Genomic DNA, 21,612 nt, shown 5'->3' with positions numbered 1-21,612 from the left:
ATGATCAAACTTCAGTTGGCAGCAATTTCTAATTTTCACTCAGGAAACAGAAATCACTCATGGACTTCGTCCAAATTATGCAAAGCATTCTTAAGTATTTTTTCTCAGACCATCAATAAAAGAGCCTTCACCTCCTTTGGGATCTCACAGTTCTACAAGGTCTGACTAGGAAAACTTTTGAACCTTCAGCTAAAGATTTAAAATTACTTTTGTGGAAAACTGTCTTCTTGGTAGCCATTAGTTCTATGAAGAAGAATACCCGAACTGCGGGCTCTTTCCTGAAAAACACTTTGCATCATTTTTCATAAAGATAGGGTTACCTTGCAGACAAACCTTTCTCTTTATCTAAAGTAGCTTCTGAAAACAGCATTAATCAAGCCATTCATTCACCAGTCTTTCCAAATTGTTTGCATCTCCTTGATGTACACAGACAGTTAAGCTTTTATCTTCACAGAACAAAACTAATTGGAAAATCAACTCAACTCTGTTTTATACCAAAAAGGCAGGATTGTCTCTAAAGTCACTCTAGCCAAGTGGATTACAGACTGTATTTTTTGGATTTATTCTCAACAAGGCACACATTTACCCAAACCTCCCAAGGCTTGTTCATCTGGGTCCATGGCTGCTTCATCTGCTTTTTGGTCAAGAACATCTCTGCAGCCTCATGGTCGAATGCTCATACCTTTGTTACTCATTACATATTTGATATCTGTAGAAACAGCGCTGCCTTTGGTTCGGTGGTACTCCAAAATATTCTTCCATGAGGGCCACCCAAGATCAACTTAGTTGGGGACACTGTCCCATGGGTTGAGGAAGAATGAAAAGGACATCAGACTTAAATATACTCACCATAACTAGGCATCTGTGTTGTCCATTTTCATTCTTCTTCAGCTTCCTTTCCATTCATCCCCATCCATCTTTTCTATGACAGTAATCTCCTTCTGAGGTAATGGAGATGGAATAGTACATTTTGGGTAGAAGGAGAGGAGCCTGAGAGCTGGATCTGAAGAATGCGACTGAGTTGGATGTAAAGATTCGAACTGATCCCACTGGTTGAAGAATGAAAATTGACAACACTGTTTAGTTATGGTGAGTACATAACTTTTAAACTACATCTGCTTTCTGGGTTCCACATAGTCCTTTTGAAGTCTGCCTTTTAACTTATCAAAAGGTCAACATTTTGGTCTGTACCTTGAAATGATGCTAAATCTGGGGTAAGAAAGCTCTGAAGAGGGCATTTGTGTCCATTGCACTTGCACCAATGCGTTAAGATATGCAACGGTGGGGTGTATACTGTGCCAGGGGAAAGAAACTGAGTTCTTGAAGACTGGCCAGATAGGGCATCTACAGGAGAAGTTCCAGTGGTTAGGATTACTGCAACAGTGATCTGTTCAAACATTTAATCTGTTAATCTTCTTTCCATTCTTCACTGATGGGTTCAGTTCCGAGCCCTCGGAACTGAGTCGGCATTTTTACCAAGCTCGCACCAGCCAAAAACTCTCAAGCTAAGCTTTTTCCCAGAATGCCCTTCTCCCAGTTACCTCAGACCTCGTTTTCCGCTTAGCCATAAAGCTGTATTTCAGCCGAGCTCTCAGCTAAGTAGAACTTTATTTGATATTTTGTGTGGAAAATTTTTGATATCTCCTTTTTTATTGAGCGATTAGTATTTCTAGTGTATTTTCTTCTGTCAAACCTTAATTTTTCTTTGCTCTACCCATTGCTACAGTTGGTAAACTTTCAAGTATTATTGTTGGTGTGGCCTTTCCTCCCTTACCCTTGTGGTAATCCTTCAATACCATAGTTGTTTTTTTTCCCTTTCTTTCATAGCTGTTAGTGTTGTTTTCAGTAAGGTGTTTCTATTTTACTTTTACATATGACCTTGTGATGCACTGTGTGGCTTTTTTGAGCTGTTTGACTTATTAGTTCTGACTGGATATACTGTTTGCCTATGGTGTCTCTCCCTATCAAGATGTCTGATAAGAAAGGTACTTCTGGTTTTAAGCATTATGCTTCATGTAATGGCAGGTTACCTAATAGTGGCTCCCACGATGATTGTGTATACTGTTTGGGGGTGCCCCATCTTTCGGTGCAACCTCCTTGTGACATTTAAGTTCATAGGTAGGTACTAGTCTATCGGCCCAAGGTCCTAAGTAAGCCTAGCCAACACGGTTCCCTGGCTTTTACACCACCCAACATAGTTATTTTCCTGTGCCTCTGTCGGGCAGAGCCACCGAAGTGATCCCCGTGGTGTATTTCGCATTTCCCATCCACTTAGCAATATTTTTCTTGAAGAGTGCTTATGAGGAACTTTGCTTGACATAGATGGGTAGCTTGTTCCAGAGTATGGGAAGTCTCTGGGACAGGAATCTATCCCTCCAGCATGTCCTGTTTATTGTGGTGACAAGGTTTAGGTCCCTAGAGCATTTAGCTCTGAGGGATTGGGATTTCTTTAGGTGTAGCATGTCCAACAGCTCTGGGTTTGACATAGCTTTACATGTTAGGCAGAGATCACCTCTGAGTAAGCAATATGCTACGGACTAAAGCTGGATTTTTTTGAGACAGTCAGTGTAGGGCATCTGTTTGAGGCCAGTAATCCTTGTTGTGAGGTTGTGAGGTAGTTCTGTGGCCTTTCCAGCTGCTGCAGATGTCTTGTGAGGTACATTCCAAAAGGGGCGTTTTACTCTAATGGGTCTAATGAGTGTCGAGTAGAGGGAAACAATGACCTCTTTTTTTCCTAGATGAGAACCCTTTTGTGATGTGTGCCACGTAGACAGATTTCCTGACTACTGTGGCAATGTGATTATCAAAGGAGAGACTACTGTCCACCTGGGTCCTCAAGTCTCATCACCTATTCGGCATTAAGTATACTGCTGCCTTATATGGTAGTTCATGGGTCCAGAGTTTTTACCAAAGGGGATGACAAGGCACTTTTGTTATTGAGCTTGAGGCCATGACTCTGACACCAGTCATCTGTCTCAGTGAGTTTTAGTCAATGCACTCTTAATGAGCACAAAAATAAACTGATACTGAAAGGGTTACTTAAGTCTCCCTTTTCAGAGGCCATTTCTGCGATGGAGGTCTCAACCCCTCCTACAAAAGACAATGAGGTCCCACTCTGTTCCCTCTTCACCATTGGGTGATCAGGGTAAGCCTATGAAATCAAAGGTCCCAAAGTTGCCCTACGAGCATAAGTCTGCCTCTACGGATCTGTCCTTGTTGGCTCCAAGCATCTCGAAACCTACGATACCGGCGCCAGCTTCTGCGCTGATAATAGACCTCACTACGTCTACTTCGACATCTGTGGCCACAATGGTTGAAGGGCATACCTTCGTCAGTTACGATCCTGGAACCGGCCGTTTTGGCTCAGAGTGCCACTTCAGCACTGCACGTTTTTCCGACTAAGTTGGATTTGACCCCATTACTCCAGGTCTCGAAACGCGGGACTTCAGGTGCCGGCAGACCTTGCACCATGGACCTGATACTCCCCTTCCGTAGATCCGTTTCTGGGCCAGATGTATAGCCTGTTCATTGATCTACCTGACTCCTCTTCGTCTGGAGTATCCACGAGATCCACCAGGAGCCTGCAGAACATGAAGTGGTGCATCTTCTGGACCAGCTGTTGGCAGCCAGGGGAATGGGATACCCATACTTTCCAAGACCCATCTGCCTGCAGGACTTGGGTTGGTTTCTCTATGGACTCCTTTTTACACTCCTCCTTTGACCATTTTGGTTCTGAAGCCTTCTGCTCTGACGTCCTTCTCAGAACCCATCACCTCGGTGCCTATAGCGCACCTCACTCAGGCTCCGTTTTGTCCCTTAGGTCTTCAGTTCCTGTGGAACTGGTCCTTCCTCAATCTGGGGATTGGGGGATGGGTGCCTCGGAATGGGGCATGGAGCCGTCCTTTTTCCTCGGTTCCCTCCTTGGTGTCGATAGCCACGTCCGCACCAATCCTGCTTGAGACTCCATCCGTGGGGGGGGGGGGTGTGTGATCTGGTCCCGAGGTTGTCTTTCTCAGTTCCAGGCTCCCATTCCTCTTCGGGCAGAGCTGCTTTTCCGCACAGTGGAGAGGGCACTTGCATCTGGAAACGCTCCTTTGAGGTCGGATCCCCTGTTTTCACACCCTGAGCTACAGCTGCCACAGACCACACCCCCCCCCCGAGGCACCAGGCAGAGAAGCCGCAGGACACCCCCCAATCAGGGTGCCCGCTCTTAGGAGTCCTCCTCAGAATCCCACTGACGAGCCCCCTCGGAAGAGGATGTGCAAGAGGAAGCACATGGAATCACCCAAGGAGTCCTTAACGGAAGTCATGGATTACAATGATGGTGAAGGGTCCCCATGGTCACCTCCTGATGTCTCCTTCGGAGACATCTTGGAAATGCTAAAACAGAGAGGTGACTGGAAGTCAGCCCGTGTTCCTGCACTCTTTCCATGCCCGGCCTACCTCTTAGGTGACCCCGCCTGCTGACGAGCTTATCGTGCAGCGTGCTTGGAAGAACCCTGATTCTGTTGAGGCAATCCCTCGGAGACCTGACAGAATTCTCTCCTCTCCCGAGGAGAACCCGCATTGGTCCAGAGGGTTACCAGTCGACGCTATGGTGGTGGCGGCAGCCACAAAAAGGACTTGGCTGAGGAAAGTCCCAATGTCCACCTGCCTAATGGGGAATATTGGGTGGTGGACAGACTACAGAAGCAAGTTTTTACATCAGGGACCTTTGCTAGATCCCTGAACTATTTGGTGCAGTTTACGAGGTTCCAGAGGGTCTTGATCTCTGAACTCTCTGGAACACTTGCAGGGCAGCTGTCTAAAGAGGTCGGGGACAAAGCGGCCTCGCAGCTTGCAACCCTGGAAGCAATATCCAACTCGTCCATGAGGTTGCTCTCACATTTGACTATAGGGGTGACTAGAGCAGCAGGTTCGGGCATTGTCATGAGGTGTCACACCTGGATGCGTATTTGTGACCTCGCAGACCCCTTCAAGTCTTTTTTTAATGCTCCCATTGAAGCATCATCCTGTTTTGGCTCCAAAGTAAAGGACACGCTACCCAGGAGCAAACAAAAAGGAAAGACCCCGTCTGCCATAGGCCTACGATTTTCCAATCCTAAATGTACATTCTCCAAGAATCAGAGGAGTGAGAAAATGCATAAAAAAACTCTGGGCCCTTTCTGTACTGCATGTGGTGATGACACCCCCAGGGGCAGAGGGGGTAACCTTTCCGGAAGATGCCCCTATAGAGGCAGAGGGAGTCCTTGTAAGCAAGGCTCCAGGGACTCCTCTTCTGGGCAGCTTTATCAGCACTCCTGAGGAGCAGCCCGATTGCTTACCTCCGGAAGCAGTCAGGGATTGTTTTTCTCTGCACCAAGCTGCCTGGCAATCTATTACCATTGATCGTTGGGTGCAGAGTATACTCACCGGAGGTTACACCATTCCCCTTTCTTGTCAACCAATTCTTCCAAAACATCTTCCTGACATTCCACCCAGTCAAAGGGAAGAAGCAACTTCAGAGATAATAAAGCTGTCTCAAAAAAAGTCATCCAACCAGTCCCACCTGACCAACGCGGATCCGGATTCTACTCTAGATTCTTTTTGGTGCCAAAAAAGTCAGGGGACTGGAGACCCATTATGGATCTCAGCAGCTAAAACAAGTCTTGTCACCCATACCAAATTCCGGATGGTGTCTGTTCAGGCCATTTTCCCTTTAAGGGAAGGCGATTGGATGTGCTCGATAGATCTCAGGGAGGTGTATTACCACATCAAAGTGGACAAATGCTCCAGGAGTCTGCTTCGCTTCTGGCTAGGGGCCAGTCATCATCAATTTCGTGCCCTGCCGTTCGGTCTCTGCACAGCCCCCAGAGTGTTCCTTAAGTGCATGGCAGTGGTCACAGGTCACCTGAGACTACAAGGATTCCAGGTGTTTCCATATTTGGATGACTGGCTCCTCACTGTCCCCACCAAGTGTCTTCTGGTAACAGCACTGCATTATACATTCACGCTGGCTGAATTTTTGGGAATAACAATACATTGGGAGAAATCGAACCTTACTCCTACACAACAAATAGAATTCACTGGAGCAGTGTTCAACACCCGATCCTGTCTAGTGTCACTCCCAAATCACAGACTCCAGAGATGAGACTTCTCTCCGAGTGACACTCTGTCAAACAAAAGTTTCAGCAAGAGAAGTTCTTCAAGCCCTAGGATCTATGGCAGCTTCAATTCCAATAGTGCCTCTACCGAAGCTACACATACGGATCCTACAATGGCTCCTTCTTTGTCAGTGGTTCCCAACTATCACCCCCTCAGTTACCAGATTCAAATAACCAACTCCTGCAAACGGGACCTCTTTTGGTGGATGAAGCCAGACACAGAACTTTGGAGTTGCCCATTTCAATCCCCTCGGCCCAGGGCCATTGTGACCAATGATACTTCCCTGATCGGGTGGGAGAACCATTTCCAAGGAAAGACATTCCAAGGCGCATAGTCCACCTCCAAGGCCCACCTGCATATCAATGTTCTGGAACTGAGAGCAGTGCTGCTAGCGTTGTAGGCTATTCATTCGGTTCTCCCTTCTGGCACAATTACTATTCAGTCAGACATGTCAGTGGTCTGGTATATCAGCAAGCAAGGAGGAGCCAAGTCCTACTCCCTGTGTTGAGAGGCCATGAGAATTTGGCAGTGGGCAACTGCTTCCAACCGCTTTCTGATAGCAACGCATATTCCGGGGAGCTCCAACATAATTGCGGGCAAACTGAGCAGATGCATCCTCCTGCCTCACAAGTGGTCCCTCAATCCCGAGGTGGCAACAGAAATCTTCAGCCACTGGGGCCAGCCTTGCTGCGATGTTTTCGCCTCACCATCGAACAACAAGTGCACCAGCTATTTTGCCCCATTTCCCCCAAAGTCCCCGAGTGCTGCTCTTATCCACGATTGGCCCACAGGACTTTACACTTATCCTTTCATTTCCCTGATTCCACAATTTCTAAAGAAAGCTGTTCAGTTGAGATGCAAGGTGATCCTCATAGCTCCGTTCTGGTCTCGACAAGTTTGGTTCCCCTTCTTTTGGCCTCACCTAATATACCCGCCGTGGATTCTAGACCCTCTTCCAGATCTGATTACTCACCCCCAAGGGTTGAGCCACCCAAATCTATCCAGTCTCAAGCTGACAACTTGGTTTCTCCACTTCAACTAGTTGCCAGGCAAGCTAATCTCATCTCATCTGTTCGAGACATCATTCTGGCCTCTCATAAACCATCCACCAGAAGACTATATCAGGACAAATGGGAAAAGGTTCTCCATCTGGTCCAAGGATAACATGTTAGACCTGTATTCGGCTCCAGTGACTGCGGTGCTGCAATACTTGGCTAAGTTTTTTGATAATGGAGCCTCTGCCTCTACCATACGAGTACACCTGGCAACAATTTCTAATTTCCACTATGGTAGATGGCACCTCTCATCTCTTTTTTTACATTTATGCAAAGCCTTTCTCAAGGGAGCTTCTCATATCCGGCCTCCTGTCAGACAGCCTGTGGAACCATGGAACCTCACTTCAGTCCTTCAGTCTTTGACTCAAAAGCCCTTTGAACTTGCAGGGAACTGTGACCTAAAGTTTTTGTCCTGGAAATCCTTGCTCTTAGTAGCCATCACATTAGCCAGACTGGTCTTGGAGCTGCAGGCATTGTGTATCAAGAGGCCCTATCTGGCTTCCATAAAGACAGAGTATCACTTCGGACGAATCCACCCTTCCTTCCCAAAGTTGTTTCTGAATTTTCCATTAACCCGACCATTGAACTACCAGTGTTCGTTTTGAATTTTTCCAATAAAGAAGAGTACTGCCTACACTCCTTGGGTGTACATAGGCAACTGAGATTTTAGCTAGACAGGACCAAACCTATCCATAAGTCTGAAAAACTTTTCATCCTATTTTCTAGGCCCAGAGTGGGAAATGCTGTTTCCAAGGTTTTATTATCAAAATGGCTAAGGGACTGCATACATTTAATTTATTTCCTCATAAAAGAACCTATGCCAAAAGTTAAAGCTCACTCCACTAGATCTATGGCTACTTCTGTAACTTTCCATTCCAGGGCTTCCATGGATGATATTTGTGCAGCAGCCACTTGGGCTAAGCCTCATACCTTTATCAATCATTACAAATTGGAGGGAGAGCTGCCTTCGGCTCAATGGTACTTGGGGAATGTTCTTGCATAAGGGCCGCCCATGGACCTCAAGGTAGCTTGGGATTCTGTCCCATCAGTGATGAATGGAAAGATTAACAACATCAGATAAAGAAGTTGTCTTACCATAATGTTCCATCTGTATTGTTCATCTTCTTTCATTCATCGCTTCCCACCCTCCTTCCCCCTCCAAGGGCTCCTGGGGGATGCCTTGGGTCCAAGTGGTGTCCTAGGGTATTTGCACAGAAGTGGCCTCTGCTTTACTTCTCTATCTCTAGCAAACTCAATCTGAGGTAACAGGGAGAAGGGCATTCTGAGTAGATGCTTAGCTCAAGAGTTTTTGGCTGGCACGAGCTTGGTAAAAAGGCCGACTCTGTTCTGAGGGTTCGGAACCGAACCCATCAGTGATGAATGAAAATATGAAGAACACAGATGAAATGTTATAGTAAGACATAACTTCTTTTTATAGTAAGTTACTTGCACAATTGTACTCCTTTTCTTCTGGAAAAAGCACGTTTTTCTCCATGCATTTAGTTTGTCTCCTTCTCCAAAATGGTGCAGTTCTTTAACTTATTTAGGAAAGAATTTGAGAAATAAAGCAGACTTTTCCTTTAATAATATGATAGTTTTGAGGTATTGTAGAATGTTGTGAAAAAGATATCAAACTGTCTCTACTCTGGAAATCCCCTAAATTTTAAATCACTGTTGCAAAAGCATGGACTTTGAAGTCCATTGTTGGTATGTTGCATGCCTTGCATAGCACATTGGGTGTGATACGTGGGGATGCTCTCGTTTGGCTGCATTTTCAGCAGCTCCTTCATTAATCTTTGGAAACAAGATTAACTTGTGCTGATTTTGAGTCATAAGTTTGAGTACTCAGCTTTAAGTTGTTTTTAGGTCTGTATGCAGCTTGCATGTCTGTTTTGAAAGCTGCTCTATTGTTGTAAGGAGAAATGATTTTGCTAAGCATTCTTTTTCATAACTTGATAGCATCCATCCTAGGGTCTAGACAACGTGAAACGTACCATGTTTTTCTTTGCAACTTCAGGCTTCTAGGGCCCTTGATTGTCTGTCTCACCTGCACTTATTTCAATGATGCCTTGTAAATAACCCTATAGAAGATATTTCTGAAAATCTTACCTTTGTTTGCTCTATGACTTTTTACCATTGAAGAGGCAGCATCAGTATACTTTGCTACTGTGCTGCATTTCTTGTTGAAATGTGCTAGTTCTTATAAGTTTGAAAGTTTAATACTGAGGTTTTAGCTTAATTTGAAAAGGAAGCAAATTATAACTTGTGTATTTGTTTTTTTTTTCAGCCCTAATATTCTTTCTGAAATAACGGATCTTGTTGAACAGGTATGTTGCAGTTTTCGGACTGTAAAAAACTTGAGCATCTTGGATTGAGTGAGAAGTTTGACATGTGAAACAGTTTTTGTTGTCATGCAGCATACCTCTAAACTGTCCAGAGTTTTGCCTCGTTTTTTTGGTCTGTTCCTCTTAAAATTTGTGGTTTTCTGGCAAATCATTGAGTACTGAAGTCAGCAAATAATGACATACATTTGAGTTTCAGATTTCATACCCTTCAGAAAATACATACTAATACAAAACCTGCTATACTTTCAACTTTCTAAGTTTATAAGAGCAATATTTATAAGTTGTCCCTGTTTTGGGGCCTTTGTCCCCCCGCCAATTATTTTTGCCTTTGTCCAGATATCTCTCACCTCTTAGTGCAAGAAATGTCGTGCAGATTAATAAAGTATTTTGCTAAATGCCGTTGCCTCTTAACTGTTAAGTTTTATGAGAAATTAATGTTGCTGATGTGCAACTATTTAGTGCTTTGATTTTTTTTAAAATGTTTTCAGTGGCTTTATTTAACAGTTTGATCTCTGCATTACTCCGTTGATCTTTGTATTACTCCAGAAAATGATGGCTAGTTAGTGTATCAGGTGGGGCTTGTATTACTTTATAGGGCCCTCTGTGGTGAGTAATATTTTTGTGTTTTCTGTGGGCCCTCATTAGCAACAGAATTTTTAGTAGGTCATATGGGCAGGAGTGTGTTTATCTCCTTGCAGTGCACTGTGGGATTTCAAATTCTCTAGGTAGGTGGCTGAAGCCAGGTACACTCTCAACAGTTCTTTTCAGCTAATCTGAGAGTTCAGATCTGTGTTGTAATGCGATCCATAAAAACTTCTTGCGTTTGATGCCTAGAAAGTTGAGGTTTTTAAGTGTTAAAGTGTCACTGTTGATGGTACCAGCAGTTTTAATCTGACTGGTGGAAGGACTGCTTTACTGCTTGCAGTACAGTGCATCTAGATGATGGCCAGTGCAAGAATGGGCTAAAGGGTCCCTTAAGTAATATACGACTGGAGTCAGACTGAAGGGAGAAAGAGCATTAGTTCAGGCATCAGACAAAACCACCTGTGTTGAAATTGTCTGGATAAGACAGTCTCATAGGTTGGTACTAGGCTATCGGCCCTAGGGCCTATACAAGCCTAGCCATAACAGATCCCTGGCTATTTCTTCCCACACTATTTAGTTCCCTGGACCCCTGTCTAACAGGGTGACTGACGTGATCCCTGGGGTGAATTTCCTTTCTCCCTTCCAATCGTCAAGGTTCCTTTTGAAGAGGGCCAAGGAGGTGCTCTGCTTGACATGTATGGGCAGTCTATCCCAGAGTCTGGGGAGTTTCTGGGTCAGGAACCTATCCCTCCAGCATGTTTTGTTTGTTGTGATGGCAAGGTTTAGATCCCTGGAGCATGCGGCTCTGAAAGATTTCTTTTCGTGTAGCATGTCCAACAGCTCTGGGTTTGACATGGCCTTGTATGTTAAGCAGAGATCGCCTCTGAGTAGACTACATGCGGCAGCGTATAGCTGGAGTTTTTTAAGGCGGTCAGCATAGGACATCTGCTTTAGGCCTGTGATTCTTTTAGTGAGTTATTTCTGCGGCCTTTCCAGTTGCAGATGTCTTGAGAGAGGTACATACCAAATGGAATGTTGTATTCTATAATGGGTCTAATTGAGGGATGAGTACAGTGGGACAATGACCTCCTTTTTTCTGGATGAGAAGCCCTTAGTGATGAGGTGTGTCACATAGAAGGATTTCCTGACTGTTGTGGCGATGTGGTTATTGAATGTGAGACCACTGTCCGCCTGTGTCCCTAAGTCTCTTACCACACTTTCAGTGTTTAGTGTACTGCCACCTATGTGGTAATTCACGGGTACATGTTTTTTCCCAAAGGGGATAACTATACAATGTTCTTCGTGTTTCACTGTTGCAGTCATTACATTTGGGTTATCTGCTTGCAGGTAGCCCTCAGTTGGCCTGATTAACAAAGTCTTGGGTCCTGTGTCGGTTGCTGTCCCTTCCATGACGTCAGGTCGTCAGGGGTATAAAACATGCAGCCGACACCGTTACATCAGTCTTTCTTGCCGTGCAGTGCCTGAAGCAGAAGCAGTTCGCAAGTGCCGGTCGGCCAGCTCCTGAAATTTTCGGTTTTCGAGTTTCAGAACCGAAGTCTTCAACTAAAGCTAAGTACCCCATTGAGGAAACTTTTTCTTGCTCCTTACCAGTGTCAGTAAAAGTTAATAATTGCATTACTTCTGGAAAGCAAATACCTCATAAAGATTTTCATTCGTACTGTATTCTTTGCGTAGGCCCTGACCATGACGTACCTTGCTGTCAGTTTTATGCTTTATTTAATCAGTGCACTATCCGTCGTCTGTATATTTTCTCCTCTAAATTTTTCGGTTCTCTGTTTAATTATCCAGAAATGTCATCTGTTAGCCATCCGACTACCGGGATTCCGAAAAAACACAAAGATAAAGACAGACAGGCCTCAGAGGTCCAAAACTGCTGACTATGCTTCTCCTAAGCCAGACGCCAGTTCGCCAGTACTAGGTGAGGAGCTTTCGCAGCCCCTGATACCCGCTACTTCTGATTCGCAGGCCTCTACTGAGACCCATTCGGAATCCGGTATGCCGCAAGATGTTTCAACTTTGGAACCCGCAGATGTCTCTACCTTGGATGGGTCCGGAACCGCTGTGCAGACACCGGCTTTTGAGGGTGTATTCAGGCCTACGGACATGCATATTAAACTGACGCCTCCTTCTTTACTTAGGCCTAAATCTCGATCTATGCCTAAAAGACCAACGCCCAGGCCACATGCTCAGGCCTCTATGCCTAAAAAAACAAATTATAAGAATAGCTGAAGAACTAATAACTCTAATCAGGGGTAGACAACCCCCCCCCCTTTCTAAGAGACCTAGGACTGAAGATGATTATGAATCTTCTGATCAGGATTCTGTTTTTTTTCTGATTCTTGTGATGATCTGGATTTGCCCTGATCTACTTATGAAAATTCTGATGCAGAGGACTCCATTCCCTCTGCTTCCCCTCCTGAGGATTTTTCTTTTGGGGAAACCTTACATACTCTAAGGGAGCATTTCCACTGGGAAAGCCAGGATTTTTCTGATTCAGAAAAGAGGCTTAGGGATTTCCTTCTCCTAACTCAGCAAAGGCCTTTAGCTATTTCTCCTGTCCTAGACATTGTTGATGCTTTTTCGGAATCTATTTCAGCTCCTGATTCCCTGCCTCCTGCACACAGAAAACCTGACTGATACTACAGGGTTCCTTTTTAAAAATCCTATTGCAGATCCAGAGACTATTTCACAGGGGCCCAAGGGCATTAAGTCTTCTACTGCTAAAAATCCTTACCCCTTCTGATAGAGAATCCAGGGCGCTGGACAGATGGGGGTAAGAAGGTTTACACTTCTGCAACCTTGGCCATTATGGCTTTAAACTGCCAGTTTCATATGTTAAAGTATCAGCAACATGTTATTGGACTGCTTAAACAGAAAATTATGTTGATTCCTGACTGTGGAAAATAAAGAATTACAGGATTTAATGCATTCTGCTGAACAAGTTGGAAAACATACTTTGCAATGTGGTTTGGATTCATTAGAGGCCTCTTGCACGGCTGCTGTTACTGGGTCTATGCTCAGAAGGCATGCTTGGCTCAAGGAGCAATCTTTGCCTGATCATGTTAAAGCTAAATTGTTGGATGCTCCTTTAAATCAGGACCACCTGTTTGGCAACAAGGCTGAGGAAGTTCTTAAAAAGATGGAGGATAAAGCTAAATCTATGCAAACTGTTACAGATTTTTTTACAAGTTCAGCCTCCTAGATTTAGTAGGCACTGGCCCTCTAAGAATTGGTCCTTTCCAGCCCCTTCCAGTTCTTTTCAAGCCAAACCAGACACAGCAAAAACCCCAGGTTTCAGTCCCAGGGGACACACAGAACTAAGCAGGGGGGGGGGGGGGGCTCCACTTCCAAATCTGGGAATAATAAGGCTCCACCCTATGGTAAACTGTCTCAATGACTTCCTTTTAAAATTTCCAAGCACTTATCAACTGAAACTGACTGCCCCTTTGGGGGGAAAGGTTGCTCTTCATGCAAAGAATTGGGAACTCATTACCCAGGGCAAATGGGTTTTAAATAGTGTCCTAGGGATACAGATTTCACTTCCACATGTTGCCAACACCAAGCGGGTGGCCAGACCTATCCCCAAATCAGTGGACAGAGGCCCCCAAACAAGTACTTTCTCTGTAAAGCATGGGGGCTATTCAACTGGAACCAGAAGAGGAGAAGGGACAAGGTTTCTACTCAACTTTTCCTGTTACCCAGAAAAGACAATTCATGGCATCCTATCCTGGACCTGTCTAGTATAAACACCTATTTGGAGATTCCAAAATTCAAGATGCTGACTATTCAATTACTTCCGATGCTAGGCAAAGATGCCTGGTTGGCAACAGTAGATTTAAAAGAAGTATACCTGCACATCCCACTCAGGGAATCTTGCAGACTATACCTACGCTTCAAAGCGGGCCACACGCACTATCAGTTCTCTGCACAGCCCTTTGACTTATCTACTGCGCCCAGGGTATTCACAAAGTGCCTAGCTCCAGTTATTGCATTTTGCAGGCAAAGAAATATTCAAATATGCCCATACCTGGACGATTGTCTAATTCAGGCAGAAAGCCAGGACATACTTTTGAATCATCTGGCCTTTGTACAAAGGGTTCTAACTTGTCTGGGGTACACCATAAATGAAAATAAATCACACCTGGTACCCTGTCAAAAAATTATATTCGTGGGAGCAAGCTTGAATACAACTTCCCAGATGCCTTTCCTCACACCAGAGAAACAAATTCATTTGACAAACTACTTCAAATGAGTGACCATAAAAAAACTGCTATCTGCAAGACAAATACTGCAAGCCTTGGGGTTTATGGCCTCCTGCATTCTTTTAATTCCATATGCAAGACTGCATATGAGGAAACTACAGTGGTATCTAAAGCCTATGGTGTCAACATCTCTAGACCTGGAAACAATGATTCCTATAATACCTTGCCTACACCTAGAGTTCCTTTGGTGGGAAGAGGCCTGCCACCAAAACAAGGGACTACCTTTCACACCACCTCCTGCCGCCCAAACCCTAACAGACTCATCAGACTATGCATGGGGGGGCTCACCTGGCAGGGAAGTGCATTCAGGGCAAATGGAACTCAGGTCAAATGCACCTGCATATCAATCAAAAAGAAATGTTAGCTGTACAGAATGCTCTGACAGCCTTCAAGGACCACATTCTTCCAGGACAACTAATGGTAAAGACGTTCAACACCACTGTTATGGGGTACATAAATAAGCAGGGGGGTACACATTCTTACTCCCTCTGCAGACTAGCCATGGCATTGTGAAACATAGCCTTGAGCTACCAAGTGCACCTTCAAGCTCAGTTCCTGCCAGGAAAATTAAATACACTGGCAGATGGACTAAGGAGAAACCTCATGGACCCACACGAGTGGAAACTGGAACCAGGGATTTTCAACATGTTGACAAGCAAATGGGGGAGCCCAGATATAGACCTGTTTGCCTCTCCCCACAACTACCAATTGGACAAATGTTGCACAAGGACTCCCCACAAACAAGCCTGGAAAATAGATGCTCTGTCCTTCAGCTGGAAAGATTTATCCGTCTATGCCTTCCCCCTTCTGCTCTCCAAAGTACTATTAAAAATCCAACAGGACAAACCAAGGATGATTTTGATTGCTCCAGACTGGCTACGCCAACACTGGTACCCCCTCTTGCACAGTGTGTCACTGTTCTCTCCATGGCACCTGCCTCAGACTCCTTCCCTGCTGTCTCAGCAGGAGAACCAGATTCTGCACCCTCCGCTTCTAACACCGAACATTGCAGCCTGGCTAATTAATCTCTCCTTTACCATCCCTCAGCAAACGTGATTGATATCATTGTAGAGGCAAGGACGCCTAGTACTAGAAAATCTTATGCTGAAAAATGGAAAAGATTCTGTGCCTGGAACCATTCTCAAGGGATGAGCACAGCAGCACCCAATTTACCTCAGATTTTACAATACTTGGCTGAGATGCTTCACAAGGGCCTGTCTTTTTTTCCTCCATTAAAATCCACGCCTCAGCCATTTCAGCTCATAACACAGAAACACCCCTCTTCTCTCATCCACTGCTTAAGCAGTTCCTCAGAGGGCCAAAAAAATTGAGACCACAGGAGAGCTACAACCCCAGCCTGGGACCTTAACTTTGTCTTTGAGAAACTCCCTCTACCTCCTTTCGAGCCAGCTGCTACTGCAGGCTTAAAATTTCTTTTTTGGAAAACAGCTTTCCTTTTAGCAATTACTTCAGCTAGAAGGGTATCTGAATTACAGGCCCTAATGGCAGTGGAGCCTTTCATCATCTTTCATGCGGACGGGGTGTCCCTCAGATCCAATCCATCCTTCGTGCCCAAGGTGGTATCCAGTTTGTCTCTTAATCAGTCTATTAATTTGCCAACCTTCTTTTTCAATCCACAGAATAAAGGGGAATGGATAATGCATTCCTTAGATGTGCACACAGCTTAGATTCTACTTGGACAGGACTAAACCTCAAAGGAAATCTGAACAATTGCTGGTGGCATTTGCTGCAGGGGCAGACGGGAAGGCTATTTCAAAGCAAACCATTTCTAAATGGAAAAGCCATTGCATTAATTTCAGCTATAAGCACCATGGAAAACCTATCCCTCAGGGAAATCAGACCTCACTCCACCAGGACTGCATCTACCTCTACAGCCTTTCTTAGAGGTGTCTCTACCAGGGACATCCTAGAAGCTGCTACCTGGAGTTCTGTACATACTTTCATCAAACATCATTATCATTTGCCAATTTTCTCTAAATCCAGAGCTGGCTTTGCCACTGCAGTCTTGCAGGGCCTTGTAGGCTGGCCCTAATGCTATCTAAATTCCTCCTCCCAACCATAGCTTTGGGAATCTACCCAAATGTAATAACTGCAACAGTGAAACACGAAGAACATAGTACAGTTGTGTACACTTACCATAAATGTAGATGTTTGAGTGTATTCACTGTTGCAGTCCTGGTTATCCTCCTTCCAGACCCCTGTTTTTTTCTCTTACTATGCCTCTCCTTTTTTTCTACACTTAAAAGCCTTTTTGGTGTATTTGCTTTTGTTTGGAGGTATATATTTTTGTGTTTAAAATTATTTATATATTTTGCTCCACATTTGGGGGGCACCTGACATCTGGGGCAAGAAAAACTGATGTAATGCCTTCGGCTGCATGTTTTATACCCCTGACGTCATGGAAGAAGGGACAACAACCGATGCAGGACCCAGGACTTATCAGGCCGACTGAAGGCAATTTGCCAGCAGATTATCCAAAGGTAATGACTGTAACAGTGAATGCACTCTAACATCTACACTTATGGTAAGTGTACAGAACTGTACTTTGCTTGGGCAGGTTACAGTTAAGGGCCTCCGCATATGTGGATTTAGTGTTGCTATCAGTGGGTGTTGGTGGTGTTAGTTTCTTGTCTGATCCTATTTGCTGATCTGTGCTTCCTTTGCTAGTGAGGGATTGAGCTCAATCAGTTATACAGTGACTGTGTGGAAGGTAGCAGGAAAACTGATCCCTTTACAGCCAGTGCTTGTGTTCAGGCACTGTAAATCCCTTAGCTGTGCCATACATAAGGTTCTTCTGGGACTATCCTGTGATTTCACAATCAAGGCTTGACTGGTTGAATTTGAACATGTAGAATCAGCCTCCTTTTGCTTTCACCAGAGTTGTGGCATGGCTAGTGGGAGTTGAAGGTGACCTACTATATACATCCCTGTCTTTGAGCTGGAAACCCCTAGGCTTTATCTTGGCACTGGATATTCGAGCTGTTACTTGTGTAGTATTTGTCGGGCGAGTGCAAGACCATAATAGAGATGTACACAAAGGCCATTCACAAGTACCTGTATCCTCTGATGTGCTTCTACTTGAGCTGGGAGGCCTTTGTAGCATTTGCCTGCATCTTGAACCATCAAGCAAGTGCATAACACCTTTTGATAGTTTGTATGGGTGCACACGTGATGTCCTTCAAGAATGCAACTGCAGTCATAACATATGGGTTGTCCTGCCTCAGGCAGCCCTCGGTCGGCCGGATTCCAAAGTCTGGGTCCGACGTTGGCTGATGTCGCATTTCTCTCCGACATCAGAGCGGCTGGAATATATAAGCATCAGCCGACGCCATCTTCTTCAGTCTTTCTTGCCGCGCGGTGCCCGAAGCAGAAGCAGTTCGCAAGTGCCGGTCGGTCAGCTCCTGTATTCTTCGAAACCGAAGTCATCAAAAAAGCTAAGTACCTCGTTGGGGACCTTTTCTTGCCTCAGCCGATGTCAGAAATTACTGAAAAAGTAAATAATTGTTTGTCTTGTGGTAAACAAATACCTCATAAGGATTTCCACTCTTACTGCCTCCCTTGCCTTGGCCCAGACCATGACGTCTCGGCCTGTGCCGCCTGTGCTCTCTTCAACAAGCGCACTCTCAGGCGCCGGGCGGAGTTCGCTGAAGACTTTTTCGGCGAAAAATTTGATTATACAATGCCGTTGGAACAACCGACAACGCAGACCCCTAAGAAACAAAATCCTCGGCCCGCGTCTTCAACCGACACCATGCCAAAACTAACATCGAGTGCTCCGGTTCCCTCTGAGGCGGTTATTCCACTGCTCCGAACCGAAGACACCGCATTACCGATACCTCCGATACCGGAGAACACTCCAACGCCAGTTATTGATTTTCCTCCGGATACTGAAACCGAGGAAATGCCCGAGACCATTGCTGTTGATAAGGTAACTCCTGCACGTGGAGCGGCTAGGCCTCCCATGTCCATGTCTATCAAGGCCTGCACACGTGCCAAGGCAGCCAGCAAGTCCAAACATCTTACTGCTAAAAGCATACCTCAGACTACTCCTGAAACTCAGATCATGTCCATGGCTGCAGATTTAATTTCTCTGATCAGAGGCTCCCAGGCCCATCCTGAGAGAGGATCCCAGCCTCCTCCTGATAAGAGGCCCAGGGTTGATCCCCCTGACCCTCTGCCCTCAGATGAAGATTCTGAGGACTCTGTTCCCTCTGAAAGCTAGGAAGAGGCCTTCCAGACCTATGAGGATTCAGATGCAGAGGACTCCATTCCCTCGGCCTCCCCTCTTGAGGATATTTCTTTTGGGGAAGTCCTGCATTCCATGAGGGAGCATTTCAAGTGGCAAGGCCAGGAATTTTCTGATTCCAGAAAGCGCCTTCGAACCTTCCTTAAAAAGGCTCAACACAGACCCTTAGCTATACCTCCTGTGCTTTATGTTTTGGATGATTTATACTCTGACTCCATTGTTACCCCTGATACTCTTCCTCCTGCTCCTGTCAAGCCTGACAGATACTATAGGGTTCCAGAAACCCATTCTCATTTATTTAGGGCCCATGCTGTTGATTTAGAAACAATTTCCCAGGGGCCTAAAGGGGTTGCAGCTACCACATCCAAAAATCCTTTGCCTTCCGACAGGGAAGCAAGGTCATTAGAGAGATGGGGAAAGAAGGTCTACACCTCCACTACCTTATGAGAGCTCTTAATTGTCTCTTTCACATGTTTCAATATCAGGATTTCCTGTTAGATGATTTACAGAAAAGTTTGGCCTCTCCTGAACCTTTAGATAGGAAGTCTTTGCAGGAGGCTGTGCATACTTCTCAGCAAGTTAGCAATCATTTTTTGCAGTGTGGATATGATGCATTGGAGGCTTCATGTAGGGCAGCTATGACAGGGGCGGTCATTCGTAGACATGCATGGCTAAAAGAACAACCGTTACCAGATCATGTTAAGGCAAAACTTCTTGATGCACCCTTGGAAAAGAACAAGCTTTTTGGTGCTAATGCTAAAGATGTGTTAAAGTCCATTGAGGAAAAAGCCAAGTCAGTACAGACGGTCAAAGATTTCCTCCAGGTTCAGCCGCCCAGATTCAGCAGGAACTGGCCTTCTAAAAACTGGTCCTTTCCTAATCCTGAAAGATTTCAAAGGGGTAAAAACAGGCGTGCCCGAGGAAGAGGACAATACAGAGGTTCCTACAGGGGACGACAATGGCAACCAACAAACCAAAGAAGTGACAAAGGGGTTTCTCCTGCCCCGCAGGGACAAGCTCAATGACTTTCCACTACTTCCGCTGACCAAGGAGTAAACAGAAGCTCCTTTGGGCGGAAAGTTATCTCTGTTTTCAAGAAATTGGCACAAACTGACAAAAGACAAATGGATACTGGACATTATAGACCACGGTTACAGGTTTCACTTTCATACCTTGCCAAGAAAACAAGGCATGCCAAACCTTCCACAAAATCAGAGGGCAGAGGCTATCAAGCAAATTTCTCTGCTTGCTCAGATCAAAGCAATAGAAAAAGTTCCACAACAAGAACAAGGTCAGGGGTTTTATTCAAGACTGTTCCTTGTTCCAAGAAAAGAAACTCAATGGAGACCAATACTGGACTTGTCCGCTCTAAACACTTTTCTCATAGTACCAAAGTTCAAAATGCTGACTTTACAGCAACTCCTTCCCATGCTGGGCAAGGGGTCTTGGCTGATTACTCTGGACCTCAAGGAGGCATACCTGCATGTCCCTATCAGACACAGCTGCAGAAGATACCTCAGATTTCTTGCAGGGCCAGAGCATTATCAATTCTCAGCATTGCCATTTGGCTTATCTACTGCGCCCAGAGTATTCACGAAATGCCTGGCATCAGTAATTGCTCATTGCAGGCTCCAGGGGATTCAGATCTACCCGTACCTGGACGATTGCCTCATACAAGCAGACAACAAACTAACCTTGACAAAAAACTTGAATTATGTCATACACTTGCTACAGGCTCTGGGATACACAGTCAACATTCAAAAGTCAAAACTTCAGCCATCCCAGCAAATAATCTTCTTAGGAGCCAAACTAGACACAGCCTCTCAAATGGCTTACCTGACAGAAGACAAGCAAAAGAAGTTAACTCATTTACTTCAAAAGTTTAGCAAAGCTCACCCAGATGACTGCAAGGAGTTTCCTACAGGCCCTGGGTTACATGGCATCCTGCATTGTCTTGGCCCCACTAGCAAGACTACACATGAGAAAGCTTCAATGGTACTTAAAAAGCTTATGGTCTCAACACAGCAACAATCTAGAAGCAATTATTTCACTCATTCCATGTCTACAAAAGGAATTTCTATGGTGGGCCACAGTAAGCCACTTAAACACAGGCATGTCGTTCAAAAAACCTCAGATAACACAGACAATGACCACAGACGCCTCAGACCTTGGATGGGGGGCGCACATGGAGGGCAGATGTATTCAAGGGCAATGGTCCCCAAAGGAAACACATCTGCATATCAACCAAAAAGAAATGCTAGCAGTAATGCATGCCATTGAGGCCTTCGGACAACAACTTCAGCAAGGCCACCTACTAATACGGACAGACAACACCACTGTGATGTGGTACATAAACAAGCAGGGGGCACTCATTCTTACCCCCTTTGCAGACTGAAAATGAATGTTTGGGAAAAATCACTGGGTCTAAACATACAGCTACAATCCCAGTTTGTTCCAGGCAAAGACAATGTTCTGGCGGACAGTCTAAGCAGGAATTTCCTGGACCCGCACGAATGGAGGCTACATCCAGACATCTTCATACGACTCACCTCGAGATGGGGCAGACCGGACGTGGACCTATTTGCCTCCCACCTCAATCAACACTTAAAAAAGTTCTGCTCAAGGACATATCATCCACAAGCTTGGAAAGTAGATGCCCTCTCATTCAATTGGAGCTCCCTAATAATTTATGCATTTCCACCCCTGCCACTGATGACCACAGTATTATTAAAGATCAAGGCAGAGCAACCGAAGGGGATCCTAATAGCTCCAGACTGGCCAAGACAACACTGGTACCCACTACTACGGAGCATATGTCACAACAAAACGTGGGCCCTTCCACAATGGCCTCTACTTTTGACTCAACACAACTTCAGGACTATTCATCCCAACATCCAGACTCTACAGCTAACAGCTTGGGAAATCCCATAAAT

General features: G+C 45.1%; 1 protein-coding gene across 1 annotated transcript in view; it reads left to right on the top strand.

Annotated features, from left to right (window-relative positions):
• The window catches only part of LOC122810517 (inner centromere protein-like), a 1,067,288-nt gene that overhangs the window by 200,862 nt on the left and 844,814 nt on the right, over positions 1 to 21,612 (top strand). The window contains exon 5 of the mRNA XM_044082099.1: positions 9,487 to 9,526. Within this exon, the coding sequence (XP_043938034.1) occupies positions 9,487 to 9,526 (40 nt within the window). The remainder of the gene's footprint in view (positions 1 to 9,486; positions 9,527 to 21,612) is intronic.

The sequence above is a fragment of the Protopterus annectens genome, chromosome 9.part0 (genome assembly GCF_019279795.1).
Source record: "Protopterus annectens isolate FY-2018-M chromosome 9.part0, PAN1.0, whole genome shotgun sequence".
In the NCBI taxonomy this organism is placed as follows: domain Eukaryota; kingdom Metazoa; phylum Chordata; order Ceratodontiformes; family Protopteridae; genus Protopterus; species Protopterus annectens.
Note: the sequence above shows the minus strand (reverse complement) of the source record. Positions and strands in the feature narration are given on the sequence as shown.